This window comes from Carcharodon carcharias, chromosome 34 (assembly GCF_017639515.1).
Source record: "Carcharodon carcharias isolate sCarCar2 chromosome 34, sCarCar2.pri, whole genome shotgun sequence".
In the NCBI taxonomy this organism is placed as follows: domain Eukaryota; kingdom Metazoa; phylum Chordata; class Chondrichthyes; order Lamniformes; family Lamnidae; genus Carcharodon; species Carcharodon carcharias.
Window position 1 is genome coordinate 5,824,192 of NC_054500.1, and position 26,113 is coordinate 5,850,304.

General features: G+C 46.5%; 1 protein-coding gene across 5 annotated transcripts in view; it reads right to left on the reverse strand.

Annotated features, from left to right (window-relative positions):
- timm50 (translocase of inner mitochondrial membrane 50 homolog (S. cerevisiae)) overlaps nt 1-26,113 on the reverse strand; it is a 197,575-nt gene that overhangs the window by 25,983 nt on the left and 145,479 nt on the right. For 3 of the 5 annotated variants that reach the window (XM_041179310.1, XM_041179315.1, XM_041179316.1), the window contains one exon: nt 22,112-22,339. In XM_041179310.1, the coding sequence (XP_041035244.1) occupies nt 22,127-22,339 (213 nt within the window). In that variant the 3' untranslated portion in view covers nt 22,112-22,126. Of the gene's footprint in view, nt 1-22,111; nt 22,340-26,113 lie in introns of those variants that run through there. The other 2 variants (XM_041179312.1, XM_041179311.1) reach the window with 1 other exon arrangement.

Below are 26,113 nucleotides of genomic sequence, written 5' to 3' on the forward strand. Positions count from 1 at the left end.
TCTATCACCCCAGACCACAGCGCTGCTACATAAACAGAAAATGCTGGAAAAACTCAGCAGGCCTAACAGCATCTGTGGAGAGAGAAACAGAGTTAACCTTTCAAATCCGAATGATTCTTCTTCAGAGCTTAAGGGAAGTCAAAATGTGATGAAATTTATACTGTTTAAGGTGGGTGGAGCAAGTGAGGCTGGATAGACGGCCAGCGATAGGTGGAGGCAAAGGAGGGACTGCCAGAGATGTCATGGATAAAAGGACCAAGGGGTGTTAATGATAGTGGCACTGGCTAAAGGGAGGCGCCGATGGTGGCATTAAGATCAGAAAGCAGGATGTGATAATAGCTGGACCAGGGTAAACTCTCTGGAAAGAACAACATGAACAAGTAACAAGTGGGGGTGGGGTGGGGGTAAGGGACAGTGGTGGGAACAAAGATTGAAAATAGAATAAAAGGTGGGGATAAAACAATGAATAAAAATGAAAATAAATAAAAATAAGTGGATAAAAAATAAAACTTAAAAAACGAGAAACTAAAAATTAAGAAATGAGAAAAAATATTGAAAAAATGAGATTGGAAAGGGGGTGGGGATGGAGGAGGGAGTTCAAGAACTAAAGTTGTTGAATTCAATATTCAGTCTGGAAGGTTGTAAAGTGCCTCGTCGGAGGATGAGGTGATGTTCCTCCAGTTTGTGTTGGGCTTCACTGGAACAATGCAGCAGGCCAAGGACACTCATGTGGGCATGAGAGCAGGGTGGAGTGTTAAAATGGCAAGCGACAGGGAGGTCAGGGTCATGTTTGCGGAAGACCGAAGGTGTTCTGCAAAGCGGTCACCCAGTCTGCGTTTGTCTCTCCAATGTAGAGGAAACCGCATTGAGAGCAGCGAATGCAGGAGACTAAATTGAGGGAAGTGCAAGTGAAATGCTGCTTCACTTGAAAGGAGTGTTTGGGCCCTTGGACGGTGAGGAGAGGGGAAGTAAAGGGGCAGGTGTTGCACCTTCTGCGGTTGCATGGGAAGGTGCCATGGGAGGGGGTTGAGGTGTTGGGGGTGATGGAGGAGTGGACCAGGGTGTCCCGGAGGGAACGATCCCTATGGAATGCTGATAGGGGGGGTGAAGAGAAGATGTGTTTGGTGGTGGCATCATGCTGGAATTGGCGGAAATGGCGGAGGATGATCCTTTGAATGCGGAGGCTGGTGGGGTGACAAGTGAGGACAATGGGGACCCTATCATGGTTCTGGGAGGGAGGAGAAGGCATGAGGGCAGATACGCGGGAGATGGGCCGGACACGGTTGAGGGCCCTGTCAACCACCGAGGGTGGAAAACCTCAGTTAAGGAAGAAGGAGGACAGGTCAGAAGCACTGTTTTGGAAAGTGGCATCACTGGAACAGATGTGATGGAGGCGAAGGAACTGAGAGAATGTTAGTTGCTGCTAATCTGGCGTCTGGTATCCTCAGCTCTGTTAATGGTCACGCTAGAAACTAATAAGCGGCACGGGATCTTGCTGGTCCTGTGGTCATGGGGAGGTAATGGTCTCTACCCACAGTCCACAAAGCCCCATTGGCACCTCTCCCCATCAGAGAGAATCAATTGGTCATTTCTAGATTGGGGGCAGCAACTCCACAAGTATGGGGCAAGTTGAGGAGGCAGGGCTGATGCAAGGATTGAACCCGCACTGTTAGTGTAATTCTGCATCTCACTCGAGCCATCTATCTAACTGAGCTAACCGATTCCCACTGGGATAACCGACTCCCACTGGGATAATTGGCTCCTACTGGGATAACCGACTCCCACTGGGATAACCGACCCCCACTGGGATAACCGACTCCCACTGGGATAACCGACCCCCACTGGGATAATCGACCCCCACTGGGATAACCCACCCCCACTGGGATAACCGATTCCCACTGGGATAACCGACTCCCACTGGGATAACCGACCCCCACTGGGATAACCGACCCCCACTGGGATAACCGACTCCCACTAACTCCCACTGGGATAACTGACTCCCACTGGGATAACCGACCCCCACTGGGATAACCAACTCCCATTGGGATAACTGACTCCCACTGGGATAACCAACTCCCACTGGGATAACTGGCTCCCACTGGGATAACCAACTCCCACTGGGATAACTAGCTCCTGCTGGGATAACCGACTCCCACTGGGATAACTAGCTCCCACTGGGATAACCGACTCCTAGTGGGATAACTAGCTCCTGCTGGGATAACTGATTCCTACTGGGATAACCGGACTCCACAGGAAAATAGCAGGCCGCTGCATCGGGAGAGCTCCCCAATGCATTCCCACCTTTCCCCGAATGGGACTGGGAACCGGATGGATTGCCCTCTCCTTGGAGTCTGCCAGCTCAATCGAGGCAGCCTCCTGCTGCCCAGATGGGTTGGAGGGGAGGAGGGAGGATCCATCAGAGCCAGAGGCTCCATGCCCCAATGGTGGGGCTGTGGGGATGAAAGGTTATGGCTCTGTCTGTTAATAATCCAACAGAGGGGTTTCCCCCACCTCCCCGAAGCCCTTGCAGGGCCTCAGGACTCTTTCATTTATCATTTCCATGTCGGCAGCTGGGAGTCTCCACGCTGAGGTAACCCTCACACTTGCCCACCCGCCTCAGGAGCACCTACCCCTCCTGGCGGGGCCGTGTCAGCCTGACATCACCGACATCGGACCCTCTGATTGGGCCTCAGAAGCCAGCTCGGCATCCTCAATAGGTTGGCCAGCATGGAGGTGGCCAATTAGGAGGCTGTCTCCCATGACAACATTGGCAGGCTTAGGATCCGCATAAGGACCTAACGCCAGGGTCCCAGTGTCCACTGGAAAATCCAGCCCATGGACATGGATTGAAGGGAAAGTGTGACTATGTGGGAATTGATTTACTCCGTAGTTTATGTGTAGTTTATAGCCAGGGCTCAGTGGCAGCATTCTTGCCTCTGAAGCTGGGTTCAAATCACAAGCTCCTTGGGATCTTTTGCTATATGTAAGAAGGTGCTATATAAATGCAAAGTGCTGTCATTGTTGCAGGCTTCGGTGCAGTACCGAGGGAGTGCTGCTCTGTCGCAAGTGCCGTCACACGTGTGGAATGTTAAATGTAGGCTCCTGTCTCTCCTCTCAGGTAGGCATTAAATATCCCATGACACTATTTCAAAGAAAATCAAGGGAGATGTCTCTGGTGCCCTGGTCAATATTTACCCAATATCATAAAAAAGCAGATTATCTGAGTCATTACCCCATTGCTCTTTCTGGGATCTTGCTATGTGCGAATTGGCTGATTCCTACATTACAACAGTGAGTGTTATCCAGATCCAAGCCAGTTGGTGAAGTCAAAACTAAGGCAGTCTTTCCTTGCAGGGAGACAGTTCAACGACTTAGTACAGAGTCAACACTCGCTCACCCCACCTATCCCCATTTACAGGTGTACAAATACCCATCCCCTGTTTAACAATGTAATTGTCGTTAAACATTAACAATGTAATTGTCAATAATATTAACAGTGTCTACACTTCAAAAAGTACCTTATTGTCCGTAAACCTCACAAGCCCCCAGTGAGGCCAAACATTGTATGTTTTCAAGAAGGAGTTTGATATAGCTCTTGGGGTGAAAGTGATCAAAGGATATGGGGAGAAAACGGGAGCAGGAGATTGAGTTGGGTGATCAGCCATGATCATAATGAATGGTGGAGCAGGCTTGAAGGGCTGAATGACCTACTCCTGCTCCTAGTTTCTATGTTTCTGTTTCTCAGAGAGGAGGTACAATTCTAGATTTGGGGCAGGATCCTCCAGTTGGCGAGCGGGGGTGGGGCCTGCTCGCCAACACATAAAATGACATCAGGTGGAACTCCCCGACATCACCCCGTGTCATTTCAATTTTCAGGTCAGCGGGGGGCACAGCCGAATCAGCTGTGCGCCAGCCGATCTGTCAACGGCCAATTGAGGGCCTTGAAAAACTGATTAATGTCATTAATGGACCTGCCCTTCCAACCTTAAGGTTGGCGGGCAGGGGGGGATGTGGTTTCATGAGGGTGTCTAAATTTTTAAGAAAGGTTTCAATAAAAGTTATGGACATGACATTATTTAAAAAGGGTGTGAGGGACAGGCCAGAAAATTATAGACTGGTCGGCCTGACTTCAGTAGTGGGCAAAGTATTGGAATCAATTCTTAGAGACAGGATAAACTGTCACTTAGAAAGGCCCAGGTTGATCAGGGACAGTCAGCATGGTTTTGTTAGGGGAAGATTGTATCTTACTAACTTAATAGAATAGTTTGAGGAAGTAACAAGGAGGATTGATGAGGGTAGTGCAGTGGATGTTGTCTACATGGATTTTAATAAGGTATTTGACAAGGTCCCACATGGCAGACTGCTCAGAAAAGTGAGATCCCAGGTATTAAGGTATGGGGACCTGAAGAGGAGCCATACAGACATGAAATGTTAACTCTGTTTCTCTCTCCACAGATGCTGCCAGACTGGCTGAGTTTTTCCAACATTTTCCGTTTTTATCTCAGGTTTCCAGCATCCGCAGTATTTTGGTTTTATCTTAGAGAAGATCGCTGATTGGATGGAAGGCAGGAGAGATTAGATGGCCAAAGGGGATGATGAGGTAAAACAGAATGAAATTGTAATGGAACAAGTGAAGAAACAAGAGATCAGTCCAGAGGAGGTGGAAATGGGAAACAGCAGAATTATCACCAATCGGTGACGCCTGAAAAGAAAATGGCAGCCAAGTTTATAAATCCTGAAGGCTGTGAAGTGTCTAATTGAAGTATGAAGTACTCTTCCTCCAGCTTTCATTAAGCTTTATTGGAACAGGGTAGGAGACTGAGGACAGCGAGCTCAGAGTGGGACAGTGAAGTAGAACGACAGGTTATTGGAAGATCAGGCAGAGGCTTGCAAAGTGATATTTTCTACCAAGCGACTGCCCAACCTGTGTCCTCAATCTGGAGGAGGGGACATCACAAGCAGTGAATACAGGATACTAAATTGATTATGTAGTACACTAAATTAGGATTGATCGGCAAGGCACCAAACACATGAAGAGACTTCATTGGGAACTTGCAGAGGCAAAGTCGAGGCGTCAGAGAGAATGCAGAAACTTCCAAATGACTCATCTACCCAACTCTCCAAGTGTGAAATAGGACAGACACAGTTGGGGAAGTGGCATCGTCAACGGAGGCAGAGGAACTGGGAATAAAGTCCTTACAGGAAACAGGGTGTGAGGAATTGTAAAGGGACCTGTCGGGGTCAGTGGGCATATAGTGGATATGGTCGATAGCCTATCCATAGAAATGGAGACCAAGAGGTTGAAGAAGGGAAGGGAAGAGTCAGATGTAAGGAAAGGGTTAATGAACAGGCTACGAGTCCAGGGCAGTTTGTTATATGGAAACCAAATGGGTGCGATTCTTGCTAATTACATCGATACTTGTTAATTGCGCTGACGTTGCTGAATTGAATAGGACAATTTACATTGAACTATAACAGTTGATCTCAGCAAACTGACTGAGGCCAGAGAGGTAATCACAGCGGGACAAGAAGAAGTCCTAATATGGCTAAGCCAATGAAAGACAACTTGGGATATACGAACATATGAACAAGGAGCAGGTCCCTTGACGCTGCTCTACCATTTAGTAAGATCATGGCTGATCTGATAGTAACCTCAAACCTCAAATCTGCATCCCGCCTACTCCCAATAACCTATCACCCCCTTGCTTACCAAGAATCTATCCACCTCTGCTTTAAAAATATACAAAGACTCTGCTTCCACCACCTTTTTAAAGACTCACGAGCCACTGAGAGAAAATATTTTGCTCAACTCGGTTTTAAATGGACGACCCCTTATTTTTAAACAGTGACCTCTAGTTCTAGATTCTCCCACAAGAGGAAACATTCTCTCCACATCCGCCCTGTCAAGACCCCTCAGGATTTTATATGTTTCAATCAAGTCACCTCTTACTCTTCTAAACTCCAGTGGATACAAGCCTAGTCTGTCCAACCTTTCCTCATAAGACAACCCACCCATTCCAGGTAATAGTCTGATAAGCCTTCCCTGAACTGCTTCCAACGAATTTACAGCCTTCATTAAATAAAGTGACTAATACTGTACACAGTACTCCAGATGTGGTCTGACTAGTATAACTGAAGTATAACCTCCCTACTTTTCTATTCAATTCCCCTCACAATAAATGATAACATTCTATGAGCTTTCATAATTACTTGATGTACCTGCATACCAGCCTTTTGTAATTCATGTACTAAGACACCCAGATCCCTCTGAATCTCGGCGCTCTGCAATCTCTCACCATTTAGATAATATGCTTCTCTTTTATTCTTCCTGCCAAAATGTACAATCTCACATTTTCCCACATTATGTAGGTTAACCAACCAACAGCCAATCACGCTCCCAATTAGCCAATCAACATCCAGATTAGGATTGTGAATGAGCTCTTTCAAAAACTGCAGGTAGACCCCTGAGAAGCCCCACACAAGGAGTGTGCAAGAAGGAAGACATATCATCAGGCAATGTTCAAGAAGGGTGACAGGATACCTGTCAACGGGAAGAGTCTTCGTGAACCAAGATCTTGGTCAAAGGTCACTCCAATACGGCCTACAGTCATCTCAGATTGACGTCCTGAGGGGTAACCTTAATTGAAATTATTTTGTTTAAAATTCTCAGTAAAGGTGTTGGATTTACTGTGGGATTGTGTCAGTCGTAATTCTCCATCTCTGAACGTAAGGAAGAGGTGAAGTCACCTACACAGAAATGGACCATCTGAAGGAGAGGGAAGCCTGGGAGCTGGAAGCAAAGTGGGTGAAATTTTCCACTCTATCCCGAGATCAGGAATCAGCACCGATGCAGGCAGCAACATATAGTGAAAAAGAGGCGGGGGAGGGGGCCTGGAACAAGGGATATTGCAGAAACCCCTCAAAAAGACAGGCGTAGCTGGATCCATTCAGGTTTCATCAGCAAACACTTTTTAGCTGGAGGGAGTGAATGGAGTGGAAGGAGAGGTTGTTCAGTGTGAGAGCAAGTTCAGCAGGGTGGAGGGAAGGTGGTGGTGGATGGGGACAGGTAGGATCTTCGTTCAGGGAAGAAACGAAGAGTCTGTTGGCCGTCCTGGTGGGAGGAGTTGAAAGGCCAGTTGTCCGTGGTGAAGGGAAGATGGTGAGGGCCAGGAAACTGGGAAGTGGCAGCGGGTGTAGGAAGAGCTGTGGATTGAGGTGGGAAGAGCCTGGAAAATGGAACAAAAAGTAGGGCCACACGTTCAGTGGGGCAGGAACAGTCTGAAGCGATGGGTCTGTCAAGGCAGTCCTGCTGTAGGGCCTTGTAGGGAAGTAGAAGCAGGTTGCTCGGGTTTGTGGGACTGTGAGGTTGGAGGCTGTGGAAGGAAGCCTTCCAGAGGAAAAGACAGTCCTGGATACAGTGGCTTGAAGTCCGGTAGTTGGATCATGGTCCTGGGAGTGATAGCCAACAGTTCGGCCAACATAAACAAGGCTGCTGACCGTGTCAGCCTACAGTTAGGCCTGCAAGTTCGGAGAGAGACAGGTTAGAGTGAGTAACAGGAGCAGAGAAATTGAGGTGGCTGATGTCACGCGGGTAGTTCTCAATGGAAAGATCTAGTGAGGAGGAGATGAAGCGAGAATTCTGAAGATGGGGTGGAAAGCAGGAAACATTAAAAGACAAAAGGGATGATGGTGCGAGGGTAACAGGGATGTTAATGGGGCAAGTGAAGAGATGAAAGGTGGGTCTTAAGAAGGCAGAAATGAGACCGTATGAACCCCGTGCTCTTTAAAACTTGACGTGGGATTGACCTAAGCAGGAATCTCAGTATAACATCCCAACTGAAGGATGGTACCTCTGGCAGTGTAGCACTCCCTCACTACGATACTGAAGTATCAATGTGGGTTTACATGTTCAGATTCTGGGCTTAAACTCACAGCCTTGTGAAAGTGCAGGTGCTCCTAACTCTGAGGTATTGGCATTCCCAGGTGGTAATGAGGGCATGGGTCAGTGCAATCTCCATGCCAAGGCTCCACCCCCACTTCTGTTTCAGTTTCATACTTAGAAGTGTTCACAGGTCATCCCAAGAAGAGGGCAAGGTGTCATCTGTCAGGTGCACACAAGTGGTTTTTTTATTCATTCATCCCCAATTGCCCTTCTTCAGAGGGCAGTTAACAGTCAACCACATTGCTGTGGGTCTGGAGTCAGATGGTGAGACATTACCAGACCAGGTAAGGATGGCAGATTTCCTTCCCTAAAGGGCACTAGTTGAACCAGATGGGGTTTTAATAACAACCGGCAATAGTTTCATGGTCAATCTTTTAATTCCAGGTTTTTATTGGGTTCAAATTTCACCATCTGCTGTGGTGGGATTCGAACCCAGGTCCCCAGAGGATTACCCTGGGCCTCTGGACTTCCACTGGCAAAACCACTACGCCACAACCTCCCTTTACAGCACTAGCCCCTGGAAAACAATCAAGAGTGGGATCTCCGATTGATGCCTCCTTCCCTAATCCAGTGGTGCTCAGCTCAAGGGTTATGTCTCTAAGGCTGTGCTGGCTGGGATTAAAAACTCAGATCGGGGATTATGGGGTCAAACTCTTTGACCCTTTGTGGAGACCCGGTTTAGCTTGAATGGTTGGACTGGATGTGCTCTTATTGCAACAGGTCAAATATATTTTAGGGCAGGTCTGCCTCGGAGACCAAGGCCATGGTCTTTTCAACCGTGAAATCTTACAGCACAGAAGGAAGCCATTCAGCCCATCGTGTTTGTGCAGATCATTCAGTCCCGCCCTCCTGCTTTCTCCCCAATGCCCTATTAGTTTTTTTTTAAAGCCTTATTAAGTATATATCTAATTCAATTTTGAAACTTACTGTTTCTTACCCTTTCAAGCAGAGCTTTCCAGTTCATAACAATATGTTGCATGAAAATAATTCTCCACATGCCCGTGTCCCCCACACCACACACCCCCAGGCCTTTTACCAATTATCTTGAATCTGTGTCCTCAGGTTACTGCTCTCCTGTTAGTGGGAACAGTTCCTCCGTGTTTACTCTATTCATTACCATTTATGATTTTGAATACCGCAATTAAATATCCACTTAAAGTTCTCCCCTCTGAGCAGCATAACCCCGAAGAACAAGGGCAGTAGGTGCAAGGGAGCACCACCACCTGCAAGTTCCCCTCCAAGCCACTCACCATCCTGACTTGGAACTATACCTCCATTCCTTCACTGACGCTGGGTCAAAACCGTGGAGCTCCAGCACTGTGGGTGTACCTACACCACATGGGCCAAAGCGGTTCAGGAAGGTGGCTCACCACCACCTTCTCAAGGGGCAATTAGGAACAACGTCCCCAGTCTTTCTAGGCAACTGAAGTCCCTCATCCTTGGTAACATTCTAGTAAATCTCCTGTGCACCCTCTCCAAGGCCTTGACATCTTTCCTGAAGTGCTGTGCTGTAAATTGGAGACAATGCTCCAGCTGAGGGCGAACCAGTGATTTATAACAGTTTAGCACAACTTCCTTCCCTTTGTACTCCATGCCCCTATTTATAAAGTCAAGGATCCCGAATGCTTTTTTTTAAAAAAAAAACAGCCGATTCAACTTATCGTGCCACCTTCAAAGATTTGTGAATGTAAACCCTCATGTCTCTCTGTTCCTGCACCCAACCTTTTAAGATTGTAATGCTTAGTTTACAATAACATGAAAGCAAAGTGCTGCGGGTGCTGGAAATCTGAAACAGAAACAGAAAATGCTGGAGAAACTCAGCAGGTCTGGCAGCATCTGTGGAGAGAGAAACAGAGGTAATGTTTCGAGTCCGTATGACTCTACTTCAAAGCTAAAGAGAAGTAGAAATGTGGTGAAATTTATACTCTTTAAGGGGGGGTGGTGGAGCAAGTGAAGCTGGATAGAAGGCCAGTGATAGGTGGGGGCTAAGGAGAGATTGACAAAGGTGTCATGAGCTAAAGGACAAAGGGACTGTTAATGGTAGTTGTAAGGGCTAAAGAAGGTGCTGATAGTGGCGTAAAGGTAAGAAAGCAGAATGTGATAATAGCAGAACAACGGTAGCATCGTGTGAAAGAACAACATGGAACAAGTAACAGATAGCCCTATTGGGGGTGGGGTGAGGGGAGGGAGCAGTGGTGCGGAATAAAAGGGAGGGGGGATGATAAAAGGGGATAAAACGACGAATAAATGAATAAAAATAAAAATAAATTTTTAAAAGTGGGCAAAAAATAATGAAAGCAGAAAAAAGGAGGATTGAAAAAGGGGGTGAGGATGGAGGAGAGAGTTCATGATCTGAAGCTGTTGAACTCAATATTAACTGAATGTTCAGTCCGGAAGGCTGTAAGGTGCCTAGTCGGAAGATGAGGTGCTGTTTCTCCAGTTTGTGTTGAGCTTCACTGGAACATTGCAGCAAGCCAAGGATAGACATGTGGGCATGAGAGCAGGGTGGAGTGTTGAAATGGCAAGTGACAGGGAGGTCTGGGTCATGCTTAGTCACTACTTAGTTTATATTGTCTTTCCTCACCCTTCCAACCAAAATGCATCACTTCACACTTCTCTGCAGTGATTTATTTGCCAGACATCTGCCTGTTACACCTGTCTATGCCCTCACCTGAAGTCTGTTGCTACCCTCCTCACTGTGGCTATGAATGTGGATGCTGCACATTGATCATAACAGTACCGAGCAACTCTTAACCTCCAATCATAGCACACTCCAAAAAAATGTAAACGGTCACACTGGCAATGACTCTGGAAGTCCCAAGGATTTTTCTTGTGTTTCAACTTAACGTTGTATGAATCAAGCAGCGTGTGCGGTACTGAGCTGGGGGTTGGGGGGGCGGTGGGGGGTGTTATTTTTAGAAAAGAAGAGAGGTTTGGAATTTACTTTCAGAATGATTTCTCCCTCCTGACCTCGGGGTTGCCTCTGTTCAACACAACATAAAAACAAAAAAAAAACCCATTAACATCCCCGCTGTGACCTCCAGGAAGAGAAGAGTTCAATCAGAAGCACCTCTGCTGTTCAATGTGAGGTCACCCTGGCCACGTGGTCTCTGGGAACATGCCCACTGAGGTGAATGGTTGAACACTGATGTCACGTGCAGCTGAGGCTCGATTCTTTTCTCTGGTATGACCCCATGTCCACATAAAGCACAGAACAAACATGCTTCCTTCCTTTTCTGACTGCAGTTCCCAGAGCAGCTCAGGATTTGTAAGCCTCTACTGCCCTCTTAACGCTGCTGTTCACATTATTTCTTCTTCCCTGGTTTTCTGATGAACATGTTGACTCGTTGTTTTGGTGTCACCTCACACAGCCTCCAGCACATTGCTTTAAATGGCCACTGGTCTTGTGGGAACCTTGATAGTGAAGGTTGGCAGGCAATCCAATGCTTTTTTTGTTCATTCATTAGACAGTTTGAGGATACGGGGTAGACCATTTAGGACTGAGATGAGGAGAAATTTCTTCACACAGAGAGGGGTGAACCTGTGGAATTTGCTACCACAGAAAGTAGTTGAGGTCAAAATATTGTATGCTTTCAAGAAGGAGTTAGATAAAGCTCTTGAGGCGAAAGGGATCAAAGGGTAAGGGGAGAAAGCGGGAGCAGGCTATTGAGTTGGATGATCAGCCATGATCATAATGAACAGCAGAGCAGGCTCAAAGGGCCGAATGGCCTACTCCTGCCCCTAGTTTCTATGTTTCTATGTGGGCGTCGCTGGCTGGGCCAGCATTTATTGCCCATCGCTAACTGCCCTTGAGAAGGTCAGGGGGCGGTGAGCTACCTTCTTGAACCGCAGTAGCCCCCATGGTGTAGGTACACCCACGGTGCTGTTAGTGGGGGGGAGTGATTAAATGTATTCCTGGAGGTTTCATCACCTGACTTGCCCCCACACTCCAGCCATTAATCGGCCAACATGTCCATCCTTGTGACGTACGGCCTTCTTACGCCAATCGGAAAGCAAAAAGACTCATTACCCAATTGGATGATGCTTGATTGTCAGCCAAACAGCCTTTTACCACCACCCTGCCCCCATTTTCAATATTTTTATATCGGATGAAGAAAAACGTTCAAAGAAAATTATGTCCAAATGATTTTTCTCCAGGGTTGCGCACAGCAGTGTCCTGGAGATTGATTTTCAATTCCAGGAGACCCCAGGCCAATCCTGGAAGGTTGGCAACTCTAGTGGAAAGGCTTTGGGGAGTCAGGAGGTGAGTTACTTGCTGCAGAATCCCCATGCTCTGTCCTGCTCTTGTATCCTCAGTATTTATATGGTTGGTCCAGTCAAGATTCTGGTCAATGGTGACTCCCAGGATGTTGATGGTGGGGATTCAGTGATGGTAATGCCGTTGGCTCTCAAGAAGAGATGGTTAGATTCTCTTGTTATCCAATTTCCACCCTGTGCCAACCATGATTGAATTGAATGGAGGAACAGACTGGAATAGAGTTGTCAAGTCTCCAGGATTGATCCAGAGTGTCCTGGGGTCAAAGCTGAGTCTCTGCAGCAGGTGCACAGGGAGGAAAAGCACAGGGACATTCAAAAGAATTGTGGGGTTTCTTTTATCCATTTTCATTGATACCTCTGCTATTGGTTAGAACAAGTACTGGAGAGGTCATTTGACTGACAGGCAAGGATCAGCCAATTGGGTAATGAGGAATCCCTTCACTTTTCAACCTCCAGGATGGGAGACCAATGGCAGGAATGTGGGAGTGGGGCATACACACATACACACACACACACACACTCTCTCTCTCTCTCTCTCACTCACCCATGCACACACACATACACACATACACAGTCACGCAGACACACAAACAGGCAGACAGACAGACAGACAGACACACACACACACACACACACACTCATGCAGACACAGGCACATAGACATACACACACACACAAACACACAGGCAGACACAGACACACACACACACACACACACACAGACACACACACACACACACACACACACAGGCAGACACAGACACCAGGCACACACACACACACACACACACACGCACACTCGCACACACACACAGACACACACACACACGCACACTCGCACACACACACACACACACACACACACAGACACACGCACACTCGCACACACACACACACACACACACACACACAGACACACGCACACTCGCACACACACACAGACACACACACACACACACACACAGACACCAGACACACACACACACACACACACAAAACACACAGACACAGACACACGCACACACACAGACACACAGACGTGGTCACTGTATAGCTACCACAAACAGTATTCCTGACCCTACTCAGCCATGTGGTACTGAGGCGAATTATACCACACCTACTGCTGCCCCAGTTAAAATCAACCAAATCAGCAACTTGAGGCATTTAATAAGAATAAAGGATTTTACAGGGTAGATAAAGAGAAACTATTTCCTCTAGTGAGAGAATCCAAAACAAGGGGCAGAACATCAAACTTGAAGCCAGGCCATTCAGGGACGATGTTTCTTCACACAAAAGGTCATGGGAATTTGGAACCCTCTCCCCTAAAAAAGCTGCTGAGCCTGGGGTGTCAACTGAAATTTTAAAAGCTGACGTCAATAGATTCTTATTGGGTTAATGTAACTAACGTAGATAAATGGAGTTAAGATCCAAAGCAGCCATGATCTAACTGAGTGACAGGACAGGTGTGAGGGATTGAAAGGCTTACTCCAGTTCCTATGTTCCTCTGAGAAGATTAAGCAGCTGAATGGCCCCCTGTGGCTCGCACAGATTGATGATCAAGCCCTCCAGGTGTTCACTAAAGAAACTCTGGACAGAGCCTCTGGGATGACCCAGCCAGAATTAATGACACCTCCTATACTGGCGCATGGGTACCACCGTCTGCAGAAATACAACAGAGCAGCACCCCAAAACCACCTCCTTGGACATAACCGAGGATCAGCTCAGAACAGTGTTGCACCTAATACTGCATCCACCATGTGTGTGTGAGGGGGCAGATGGGAGCCTAAATTTAACACCTCATTCGAAAGGCAACAGTGCAGCACTCCCTCAGTACCGCACTGGAGTGTTAGCCTAGATTCTGTGCTCAAGTCTCTGAAGTGGGGTTTGAATCCATGACATTCAAATTTAAGAGGCTTCAGTAAACTAGGAGGTTCAGTTGACTGACACCTGGACCAGCCAGTGGAGGGGCTTTTTCTTATGAGGAAAGGTTGGACAGGTTGGGCCTGTATCCTTTGGAGATAAGAAGATTGAGAGGTGACTTTATTGAAATATATAAGATCCTGAGGAGACTTGACAGGGTGGATGCTGCAAGGATGTTCCCCCTTGCAGGGGAGACTAGAACCAGGGATACAGTTTGAAAATAAGGGGTCTCCCATTTAAGATGGAGATGAGAAGAATTTTTTTCTCTCAGAGGATCATGAATCTTTTTGGAGCCCTCTTCCCCAGAGATTGGTAGAGGAAGGCTCAATGAATATTTTTAAGGCAGGGGTAGATAGATTCTTGGCTAACAAGGGAGTCAAAGGATATCGGGGGTAGGTAGGAAAGTATAGTTGAGGCCCCAATCAGGCCAGCCATGATCTTATTGAATGGTGGAGCAGGCTCGAGGGGCTGAATGGCCCACTCCTGCCCCTAATTCTTATGAACATAAGTAAGACAATGATAGGAGAGTTCTTGGTGTCCTAGCTTCAGGGAGTTGAATATCTAAGGCCTGGGGAATATCTCCTTCTCTCCCAGCCTTTAAAACTCAAATTTAGCTTCTCATAATCATTTCTCCAGTTGTCTCCTCTTTCCTGCTGCAACTTGTGGCAACACACTCCACACAGGCCGTGGTACCCTACACGATGAAGCATGCAATAGAAGGAGTCTGCACCTCCAGGAAATGAGGGTGCAAAAAAGCTAAGTGAGAGCCACACAATGGGGGGGGAGGCGTTATAGTTAATCAACAACGACGGTAACAAAATACAATATTGGCTCCCTGCAATGGTGATGGAAGCAGATTCAATAGTCACGTCCAAAAGAGCATTGGACAAATATGTGAAGAGAAAAATTTGCAGGGCTATGGGGAAAAGCAGAGCTGTGGTTTTTGAGGTGAGTAATGAAGGTATCTTGGACAAATCACACTGGTAAAATCTGAGACCAATAGAACCCTGCTGACCAAGATCCAGGAAGAGACAAGTGGAATTCCTTGGGCGCGTAATAAGAAATCATGATTTAGAAAGTCTGATGCTGATGGGGAAGATCAATGGCAAAAGATATCGAGGTAGACAAAGAACAATCTTTCCAAAGAGCCTCACAAATTGGATGAATGTATCACCAATGAAGATGATCCACACGTCCAGGGCAAGATTAACATGGAGGTCATGGTCACCACCGCCCTCTCAGTACCTGAAGAGAGAGAGAGAGTGGGGAGAGAGATGGGGGAGTGGGATTAATGGATAGCTTTACCAAAGCGTTGGACCAGGCATGATGGGTTGAATGGACACCTTCTGTTCTGTAACATTGCACAAAATTAATAAGCTCACAGAATAGGCCTATGATTGGCAATTTAATTTAATTACCCTATAATTAAGGGTTAGGTGATGTATTTTGGGTGAAAGAATAAGGAGGTTCTGGACTGCTTGTGGGGCAAGAGCCTAGTCAAGGAAGTAGAGCAAAGGGATCCATCTATCTCTTTTTACTAACCACTAAAACTAGCTGGTCTATAGGTTAATAAGGCCATTAACAAAAACAAACCACTGGGGTTCAATTGTAGATGGATAGATTTAAAAGGCAGAAAAATTATGTTCAACTTCTAGAGAAATTTGATTAGATCACACTCAGTGGTGAACAGTTCTGGTCTCCATATGTACCCAGAGTGTGGTGAGAATGTGAAACTTGCTACAATTAAGGGAAATCTTGATAAATACATGAGGGGAAAAAGAATGGAAGGCAGTAGTGATAGGGTTTAGGTGGAACAGAGTGGGAGGAGCCTCACGTGGACATCAGCATGTATCAGCTGGGCCAAGTGACTCATTCTGTAAATTGGATGCAAAGTGCAATTTTACAGGTAGATGCTGACAAAGGAAGCAGTCAGCTTTACGGGCAAGGATGAAAGACTGTCGGGAGTTTTGGTTGATTCACCTGACCCTGCAGATATCATCGGAAGAAGTGGGATACTTCCTTCTTCTTGGCCTCAGTCCCGTCAACCGATATTCCTCTGGGGATAATCTCTTGTAACAGATAGGAAGCAGCCTGAGCAGTGATAAATAATCAGAACCATTTATTTTGTTAGAAAGAAACTTTTGAGTTTTAGCCGGCACTTTGCATGTGGTATTCTGATGAAATTGCAGATTAGGTGCCCAGTCTAATTTTATCAGGTCCTCTTTGCATTTTGTTCTAATTTTTTCCTATTTTGTTAGCCGCACTATGAATTTGAGAACACAACTTCTCCAGGCATCAGATGAGACGTTAACTAAGCTCACATCTGCCTGTTCAGATAGACCATAGGCCATCCCCACTAAAGTATTTTAAAAAGCAATGAATTCATCCAATAACTTCCTTCTCTGTCAACATAATTATTTCTCCACTTCTCCCCTCTCCCCTCCAGACTCGGCTATTCTGATGCATTCCTGACCGGACTTCCATTGTCTACCCTCCGTAAACTTGATCGCATCCAAACCCTGCTGCCCATGTCCCAACTCTCACTAAGTCCCATTCACACGAATCCCCTGCGCTCGATGACCCTGAACCAGCTCCTGGCCCAGTAATGACTCAATTGTAAAATTCTCATCATTGTTTTCGAGTCCCTCTGCGAATTCCCTTCCTCTGTTACCTCCTCCACTCCTATAAACCTCCAAGGCCTCTGGGGTCCTCCAATTCTAGCCTCTTGCACATCCCCAATTTCTTTTACCCAACCACTGGCATACTTTCAGCTAGTGGGGTGGTGAAAAAGGCATTTGGGACACTTGCCTTTATCAATTGAGGCATAGATTACAAAAGTAGGGAGGTCATGTTGAGGTGCATAGAACCTTGGTGAGGCCACAGCTGGAGTACTGTGTGCAGTTCTGGTCAACACATTATAGGAAGGATGTGATTGCATTGGAGGGGGTGCAGAGGAGATTCACCAGGATGTTGCCTGGGATGAAACATTTAAGTTATGAAGAGAGGTTGGATAGACTTGGGTTGTTTTAGTTGGAGCAGAGAAGACTTAGGGGTGACCTGATCGAGGTGTACAAGATTATGAGGGGCATGGATAGGGTGGATAGGGAGCAGCTGTTCCCCTTAGTTGAAGGGTCAGTCACAAGAGGTCATAAGTTCAAGGTGAGGGGCAGGAGGTTTAGGGGGGATGTGAGGAAAAACTTTTTTTTACCCAGAGGGTGGCGACAGTCTGGAATGCGCTGCCTGGGAGGGTGGTGGAGGCGGGTTGCCTCACATCCTTTAAAAAGTACCTGGATGAGCACTCGGCACGTCATAACATTCAAGGCTGTGGGCCAAGTGCTGGTAAATGAGATTAGGTAGGTAGGTCAGGTGTTTCTCATGTGTCGGTGCAGACTCGATGGGCCGAAGGGCCTCTTCTGCACTCTGTGATTCTGCCTGGGCCCTAAGCTCTGGAATTCCTTCCCTAACCCTCCCCCGCTCTCTTTCCTCCTTTAAGTCGCTCCTTAAAGCCAAGCTCATTTGTCGACATAGCGTCCATTCTGTAACCAGCACCACCAAAACCAGGCTGATCTGCCGCTCCTTCGTGTGCTACTTGTGGAAGCTCGCTGTGAGAAACAGGCTGCCACATTGCTGAATCTCTGCAGAGAAGAGCTCAGCAGAGTCACACACATCAGGAAGGTAGCAGAGAGTACCGGCCGGTGGGAAACAGAGCATAACAACAAATTCTCTGGTATTAACTGTAAACATCGAAAAGAGGAGGAAGCAGGACCCTTCAACTTTAACAGGCAAATCTCTCCAAACAAAGCCTTACTAAAAAAAAAAACCCTCTTAATTCATATTTTGGATGATGCTGCCTGCAATACATAGCTTACCTGCTGTGAACACCATGCTGATTGCATGCAGGATCTCTCGACAATTAAAGGAAACGTCTGCCCTTCAACCAAGAGCGGACGAAGCTTTGATGTCCCAGTAACAAACCGATTGTCGGGCTGAATGAGCGTCTGACACTCCTGCCTGTCACATTCATTAACCCCAGTGAGCAAAGACAGCCAGTCACTTCCTGCTGTTGTTTTCCAGAGACTGCTGCTCACCGCTGTTCTTTCATTCATATCAAAGCGACTTGGATCGAGTTCAATCTCCCTGTGGTTACACCGCACATTCTCCACCAAAATATGAAACAAAATCGGAAGTGCTGGTGGTTATTTAGATTCGAGTGGTGGGACGTTAGCTGGTTCATGTCCTCCGACTCCTTCTGACACTGAATCCAGATCTCAGCTGCATTAGGAAGGCCTGAACCCCCTCTGATCACTGCCCCCCTTCCGAGACCATCTCGCAATGGCTTCTTTCTCTCTCCAGGCATTTTATACCTTCTCTCCTCTCCCCTCAGACTCGACTGTTCCAGCCCTTTCCTGGCTGGCCTCTCACTCTCCATCTTGAGCTCATCCAGAACTCTGCTGCCCGTTCCCTAACTTGCGCCAAGTCCCCTTCACCCAGCTGCCCTGTGTGTTCGCTGACCCTACATTAGCTCCCAGTCTGGCAAAGCCTCAATTTTAAATTTTAAATTTAATAATCCTCCAATTTGAGACTTTGGTGCATCCCCAATTTCCTTTGGCGCACTATTGACAACCAGGCCTCAATACTGCCTAGGCCCAAGCTTCTGAATTCCCTCCCTCCGCCCCACCACCTTTCTTTCCTCTTTTAAGGCGTTCCTTAAAACCCAACTCTTTTGCCAAGCTTTTGACCATATGTCCTAATGTCTTCTTAGGTGGCTTGGTGACGAATTTTGTTTGATTCTCTCTCCTGTGAAGGAATTTGGGACATTTTACTTCACTTAAGGCACTATATAAGCCCAAGCTTTAGTTCCTGATGTATCGATATTCAAGTAGAAAATCAAGTAGCATGATTGCAGTCGATTTGCCCAATGCAAGTAACACGCCTATGGCCAGGAATGAAACGTTATCACCTCATACAGAAAAAAAAATCAAAAGCTGGGCCTAGGCTAGGGTAACACCACTGAAAACTCGGAGCTGAATTTAGCGTGGTAAGGAATCGATACATGAGCGGAGGTTGCTCATGCAGCCAATAATAGAGCAAGGCCTGGCCGATTTTGACTTCTGGACCCAATTTTAGTATTTGACACCCGCCTCTCGTCTGAAACCAACAGGAGTCACCATCAGGGCTGGATGAGGAAGGACACATCCTCCCAATTCAAAATTATACCTTGGCCGTGGCTCTTCTGGCTGCGTTGTTGGGTCTCTTGTTGGGGGAGGGGGGGCGTAGTGTCCCCAACTGTAGTTAAAATGGTGCTGCTGTGCTGACGACAGTCCCTACCCAGACCCCCCCTCGCCCCCCACTGACCAAGAGTCTTACGTGTCAGCCATGGCTCAGTTGACAGAGCGCTCACCCTTCAGTCACAAACTTTCGGGTTTAAGTCCCAGTCCAGGGTTTGAACCTATGGTGACACTCCAGTGCAGTCCTGAGGGAGTGCTGCACTGTCAGAGGTGCCATCTTTCAGATGAGGTGTTAAACCGAGGCTCCATCTTCCTGCTCGGGTGGATGTTAAAGATCCCATGGTGCAAAGGACAGCAGGGGTGTTATCCCGGGTGTCCTGGTCAATATCAATCCTCACTCAGCATCACAAAAACAGGTTATCTGGCCACTAACACATCGCTGTTTCTGGGAGCTTGCTGTGTGCAAATTGGCTGCTGCGTTCCCTTCATTATTACAGTGACTAGGCTTCCAAAAAAGTACTTCACTGGCTGTAAAGCACTTTGAGATGTGTGGCGGTTGTGAAAGGCGCTATATAAATGCAAGTGTTTCATTTCTCCTTCTTTCCAGTGGCTGATTTGAAAATCAGTGCAGAGGAGCTGGTACGTGACTGGAATGGAGGGACTCTGCACCCGTAAGTCTGACTGCACTCTTCCCGCCTGGCAAGGAGGAGGTTAAATTCCCCACCACCATGTGGTTCTGACAGTGCCCCACTGGGGTAATTCCTCCGGTTCGCAAATGCTTTATCCACATCGCTCCTTCTCACACTAAAGCCCTCGGTGACAGATGACACCCGAAATAACTGGGTCTTCCAAAGTTACCAGCTCGAGTGCGCTCAGGGAGAAGGTCTGACGAGCCTGACAGCCACCAACCCTCCCATGTGCAATGCGACGCATCTAAAAAGCTGGAGGTGATGTGGTCAGAGGCACAGTTAGAGACCCAGGCGATTGTTTGCCAGCTCGCAGCTAGAGGTGATGTGCTGGGGGCCCCGTCCATCATTCACTGCTTCTTGGCTCCAGTTCCGATTTCCTGTCCTGTTTTTCTTGTAGCTCGGGAGAGGGTTCGACATTCTCACCGAGTCTAGATTTAGCCTTGAATTTCCTGCGTGAAGCCTGAACATAGCTGTGCTGCTGGAATCCTAACTAACCCTTTCAGTCATCACAATGGTGAATCAGGGAGAAAACCCTGTGCAACTTCCGATGGTAGTAATTAATTTAGTCACAAGCTTTGTTGTCAGTAACGTATGCTTATGAATATTTAACCCTTCAACCTTCTTCCTACAAGCTCTTAAAATGTTAGCTTTGCACCATCTAATCATCGCTTCTCGATTTATCTCAGTGTCACCGTTAACAACAGTTACATGGGAACAGGAGTCGGTCCTTCCACCGGTCAGTTAGGTTATGGTTGATCTCTTAATTCCATTTACCCACCTTGATTCTGTACCCCTTAATACCTTTGCCTAACAATAGTCTGTCAATCTTAGTTTTGACATTATCATTTGTCCCTCAGCCTCGGAGAGAGAGTTCGGAGAGAGTTCCATATTTCTACTCAACTCTTTGTGAAAAAGCTCTTCCTGAAAACACCCCGAATGGCCTGGCTCTTGTTTAATGTTAAGTCTCCCTGTTGTGGGCCTGCCCCTCTCAAACCCCTCTATCTACCCTCATGACTCCTTTAATCACCCGAACCTCCTCAATTAGATCACCCTGTAGTCTTACAAACTTGAGGGAATTCAAGCCTTGCTTATGCAATGGGCCTGATGGTTTAACCCTTTCAAGCCCAAACTAATGTTCTTGACCCTCCATTTAAGTTTCTCAGCTAAGAAATGTTCATAAAGAAAGAAAAGACTGTAAAAGATCCCATGTGACTAGTTTGAATGAGGACAGGGGAATTATTCCCAGTTTCCTGGCCAATATTTATCCGTCAACCAATGACTTAAAAAAAACCAGATTATTTGGTTGTTATAACTCATTGCTCTTTATGGGATCTTGCTGTGTACATGTGGCTTCCATGTTTCCTACATTACTGCAGCGGCTACACTTGGCTGTAAAGTGCTTTGGGATGTCCTGAGGTTATGAATGGCGCTATATAAATGCAAGTGTTTTACTTATCCTCCTTCTTTAGACACTGTCTGTCATATTAGCCGACAATTGAGGGCACTTTAAAGGTAGTTAAGTTGATGCAGAGCATTTTGTGGCATTCTGAGACGACGGGAAACAGGTTTGCCAACCCTCCAGGATTGGTCTGGACTCTCCAGGAATTGGAGATCAATCTCCAGGACACTGCTGTGTGCAACCCTGGAGAGAAATCATCAGAAAGGTTTTTTATTGTCACTTCCTTTGACCATTTCTTTTTACCAGATATAAGAATATGGGGTTTGGCTGACAGTCAAGCATCATCCAATTGGGTAATGAGTCTTTTTACTTTCCGATTGGCGTAGGAAGGCCGTACATCACAAGGATGGACGTGCTGGCCGACTAATGGCTGGAGCGTGGGGGCAAGTCATGTGATGGAACCTCTAGGAATACATTTAATCACTCCCCCCCTAACAGCTCTGTGGGGGCTACTGCGGTTCAAGAAGGTGGGGGTCAAGTCAAGTGATGGAACCTCCAGGAATACATTTAATGACAGTTGGCAACCCTACAGGGCATGAATGCAAGTTCTTCCATGCACTATGTAGTTGGGTTTACTAGCAAAGGTTTTCGATAATGATGAAATGCAGCATCACAGCCCACAGGGATTGTGCTCCAGAATTCTGGAACTAATGTCCTTAAGCCTTTTCCCACAATAACGTCCCCTATCAGTGTTAGGCTGCCTTAGCACATCTCTTCCCAATTTCAAATGCCAACCTTCAAAGCTCGCCTCTTCAACAGCGACTAGGCATCCCCAAACACCAGCTCTCCTTACGGCCAGTTGTCCCTGTTTAGGCTGAATCATCTAAGGAAAGGGGAAGAAAGAGTCGACAAATATAAACTACCGTAGATGCTGGGAATCTGAAATCAAAACAGGAAAGTGCTAGAAATACTCAGCAGGTCTGGCAGCATCTGTGCAGAGAGAGAGACAGAGTTAAAGGTCTGTGACCTTTCAATGAGTCTACAAAGTTGTTTATCAGGCGTTTCACCCAGTCTTTCAAACAGATTAGAGCAGAATAAATTCAAGGGATTAAAAATACTCACATTTCTAGAGACGCTTTCAGGGCACAAGGCTTTGTAAAGTGCTTTATGCCTAATGAAGTATTTTTGAAGTGTAGTCTCTGCTGTAATGTAGGAAAAGTGGCAACCAACTTGCACACAGAAAAATCCCACCAACAGCAATGCAACAATGACTAGCTAATCTTTTTTAGTGAATGTTGGCTGAGGGAGGAAGGTTGGCCTGGTGACCTGGAGAAACTCCCCCATTCTTCAAAATGGTGGCAAAGAATCTTTCATGACCACTGGAGGGAGCAGATTGGGCCTTGGTTTAACATTCCTTTGAAAGACAGCACCTCCAACAGTGCAGCTCCCCCTCAGTAGTCCACTTGGAGTATCAGCCTCTATAAATCTCATAAGGGGGAGGGGGAGGGGCAGGTGGGGGGGCCTGTACCAACAATTTTCTGGTTCAGAGACAAGATGTTACCCACTGAAACACAGCTTAACGCTGACAGGGGAAGCTACTGTGGGAAAAGGAAGAAATCACCAGATAGGATTAGCTAGTTGCAACACATTCTCGACTTTAAAACAAATTGAAATGGGCGCTTCATCCATGGCTCTATTGCTGGTGCAGATACGCAGTGAAGAGAAAAACAGAGTTAACGTTTCGAGTCTGTATGACTTCTTCAGGGATGTACGAGTCATACGGACTCAAAACATGAACTCTGTTTCTCTCTCTTCACAGGTGCTGCCAGACCTGCTGAGTTTTTTTAAAGTCCATTCACAGGATGTGGGCTTCACTGGCTGGGCCAGCATTTATTGCCCATCCCTAGTTGCCCTTGGGAATGTGGTGATGAGCTGCCTTCTTGAACCGCTGCAGTCCTTGTGGTGTAGGTACACCCACAGTGCTGTTAGGAAGGGAGTTCCAGGATTTTGACCCAGCGACAGTGAATGAACGTCTCCAAGTCAGGAATTTCCAAGCCAGCAATTTCTGTTTTTATTTCAGAACTCCAACATCTACAGTATTTTGCTTCTACACAGTGGAGATGTCAGGGCCAATCTGTGATCTGTACTCAGTGAGCTGACAGTGCTGCTAGTGCTACTGAAGACCTCGGCTATGGGAGAGAAAAATAATGTAGGTTTCCTGTTCTTGATCTCGAGCAGTCCAGCAGCGACTGCCACCTGAAACTCATGTGTGGGCTGTATAATAGGATTGGGTTTGGCAGTGATGCTGTACTTAGTCGAATAGACATCTGGTGCTCACTAGAACACACACTTGGGAAGATGCAGCTGGCACTCAAGGACCTGTCCCCCAGCATACAGTGGCATAAATAGATCATGCTGGACAAAGTGTTAAAGAAGTCAGTACATGTGGGACTGAGGAGGGAGGTATCTGAACTGGACTGATTTATATTGCACTGATAGAAGTCTATCCTGATCTCCATTTAAAAGAAAACACAACAGATTCACTATGGTAAGATTATAGTGCAGTCTCCAGTATTGAGTCTCCCATTGGTGAGGCAGCCCAACAACTTGTTGATCACACAACTTCTGTTCCTAAAAGAACATATCACACACAAACCCATTTTGTTTCATTCAAGGGATCAAACAGGTGGCTTTCACTTCATACCAGGTCAAAACGCTGGGTTAACAAAGACCAGGCAGATTAACTGGAGCTTCTGCAAAGGGGCATTATGTGAATTTCCCCCATTTTCTAAACTTTTAGTCGGTGCTCTCAACCGTGTGAACCAATCAATATGCTCAAAGGGGCTGAAGCCCTTTGAAGCAGAGACTGGTTCTGGGATTGTGTAAATCTCAGCATTTCAATTTAACAAAGTTTGTGCAGGGGTAGAGGAGCGAAAGAGAGAAAGGTTTTGACTTGTCTAAGGGGCATTCTGCATTCATAATTTTTTTTATTTGAACTGCTAGTTAAAATGTCTGTGCAGAGTAAATCTATAAAAGTGGTTTTATCTCTCTATCTCAACATGCTGCAGTAATTGCCTTTTGTGTGTTAGCTCTGTGCACCTGCCGGCCAGCTGTCAAACAGGGAGAACTCACTCTCCCCTTCTCCTGATGGACAATAGGAAAATTATTGGAAAATGGAAGTTAATCACGTTTTCACTGACACGGGGAGGGTGGTGGAAAGAAGGGAGCAGGAATCAGCCAGAAATTATTTTGCTAATGAATCGTGAAGTTGTGGTTAATTCCACTGAAAGGTCACATTCGTGGATTTGGACAATGCGTGCACGTTTGTGTAGGGGGGAGCGTGGAAAAAGAATAAACCAGAAACAAACCTGCCGGTTTTGATCAGGAGCATTCGGTGGATACGCCAAGGGCTCGCTTCTTGCACCTTTCCGACCGTCAAAAAAGAACGCAGCCCGTGAAAAGCGAAAGACAAAATCCAAAGTGTACAATATCACACTCTGCATATTGACTGTCACTTGCTTAAATTCAAAGGGCTCCCACAGGTCAGTGCAGTACCGAGCTTATGGACCAGTGAGATTCCAGGCTCTGTACCTTGTGTGTCGAGTTACACAATTGCAGCCAGGACAGCAGCATGTGAACGAGTGCCTCAGGATGAGTCGGCTTAGCTCACTTGCCAGCACTCCTCTCTCTTGCTCTCTGGGTTACAAAGTTCTGGGTTTAAGTCTCACTTTAGTGCTTCAGCACCGAAATCAAGGCTGGAACTCTAGCGCATTAATGAGGGAGTGCTGCACCGTAGGAGGTGCTATCTTTCAGATGAGACATTAAACTAAGGTCCCTTCTGCCTGCTTGGGTGAATGTAAAAGATCCCAAGGTATTATTTTGAAGAGCAGGGGAGTTCTCCCCAGTGTCTTTCGTTTTGGATATGACAACAGTGGCTACACTTCAAAAGTACTTCATTGGCTGTAAAGCACTTTGAGACATCCAAAGTGTTATATAAATTACAGTTTTTTTATGAAGAAAGAGGAAGGAATTTCTGAATGGCTCCTGCTCCTGATTGCTATCCAGTGACCTCCAATGCGTAGGGAGGGTAACAATGGACTTACCTGTGGTGCATAATCTATATTGACCAACACTTTTCTTTTCTCACCTATTTCCATTATTTTTAAATGTATTTCCATCCATTGTTTTATCTCTACCTTTTAACCTATTTCGATCCCTTCGCCCCACCCCACCCCCACTAGGGCTATCTGTACCTTGCTCATCCTGCTTTCTACCCTTAATGTCACCATTAGCACATTTCTTAGCTAATATCACCACTGTCAACACCTCTTTATCCTTTTGACTATGACATCTTTTGGCAATCTCCACCTATCACTGAAATAAAGTTCTGTTGAAGAGTCATACGGACTCGAAACGTTAACTGTGTTCCTCACTGCAGATGCTGCCAGACCTGCTGAGTTTTTCCAGGTATTTTTATTTTTGTTTTTGTCCACCTATCACTGGCCCTCTATCCAGCTCTACCTGTACCACCACACCCGCCCCCCCGCCCCCCCAAACCAGCTTATATTTCACCTCTTTTCTATTTTTCCTTAGTTCTGATGAAGAGTCATTCGGCCCCAAAATGTTAACTGTGTTCCTCTCTGCAGATGCTGTCAGA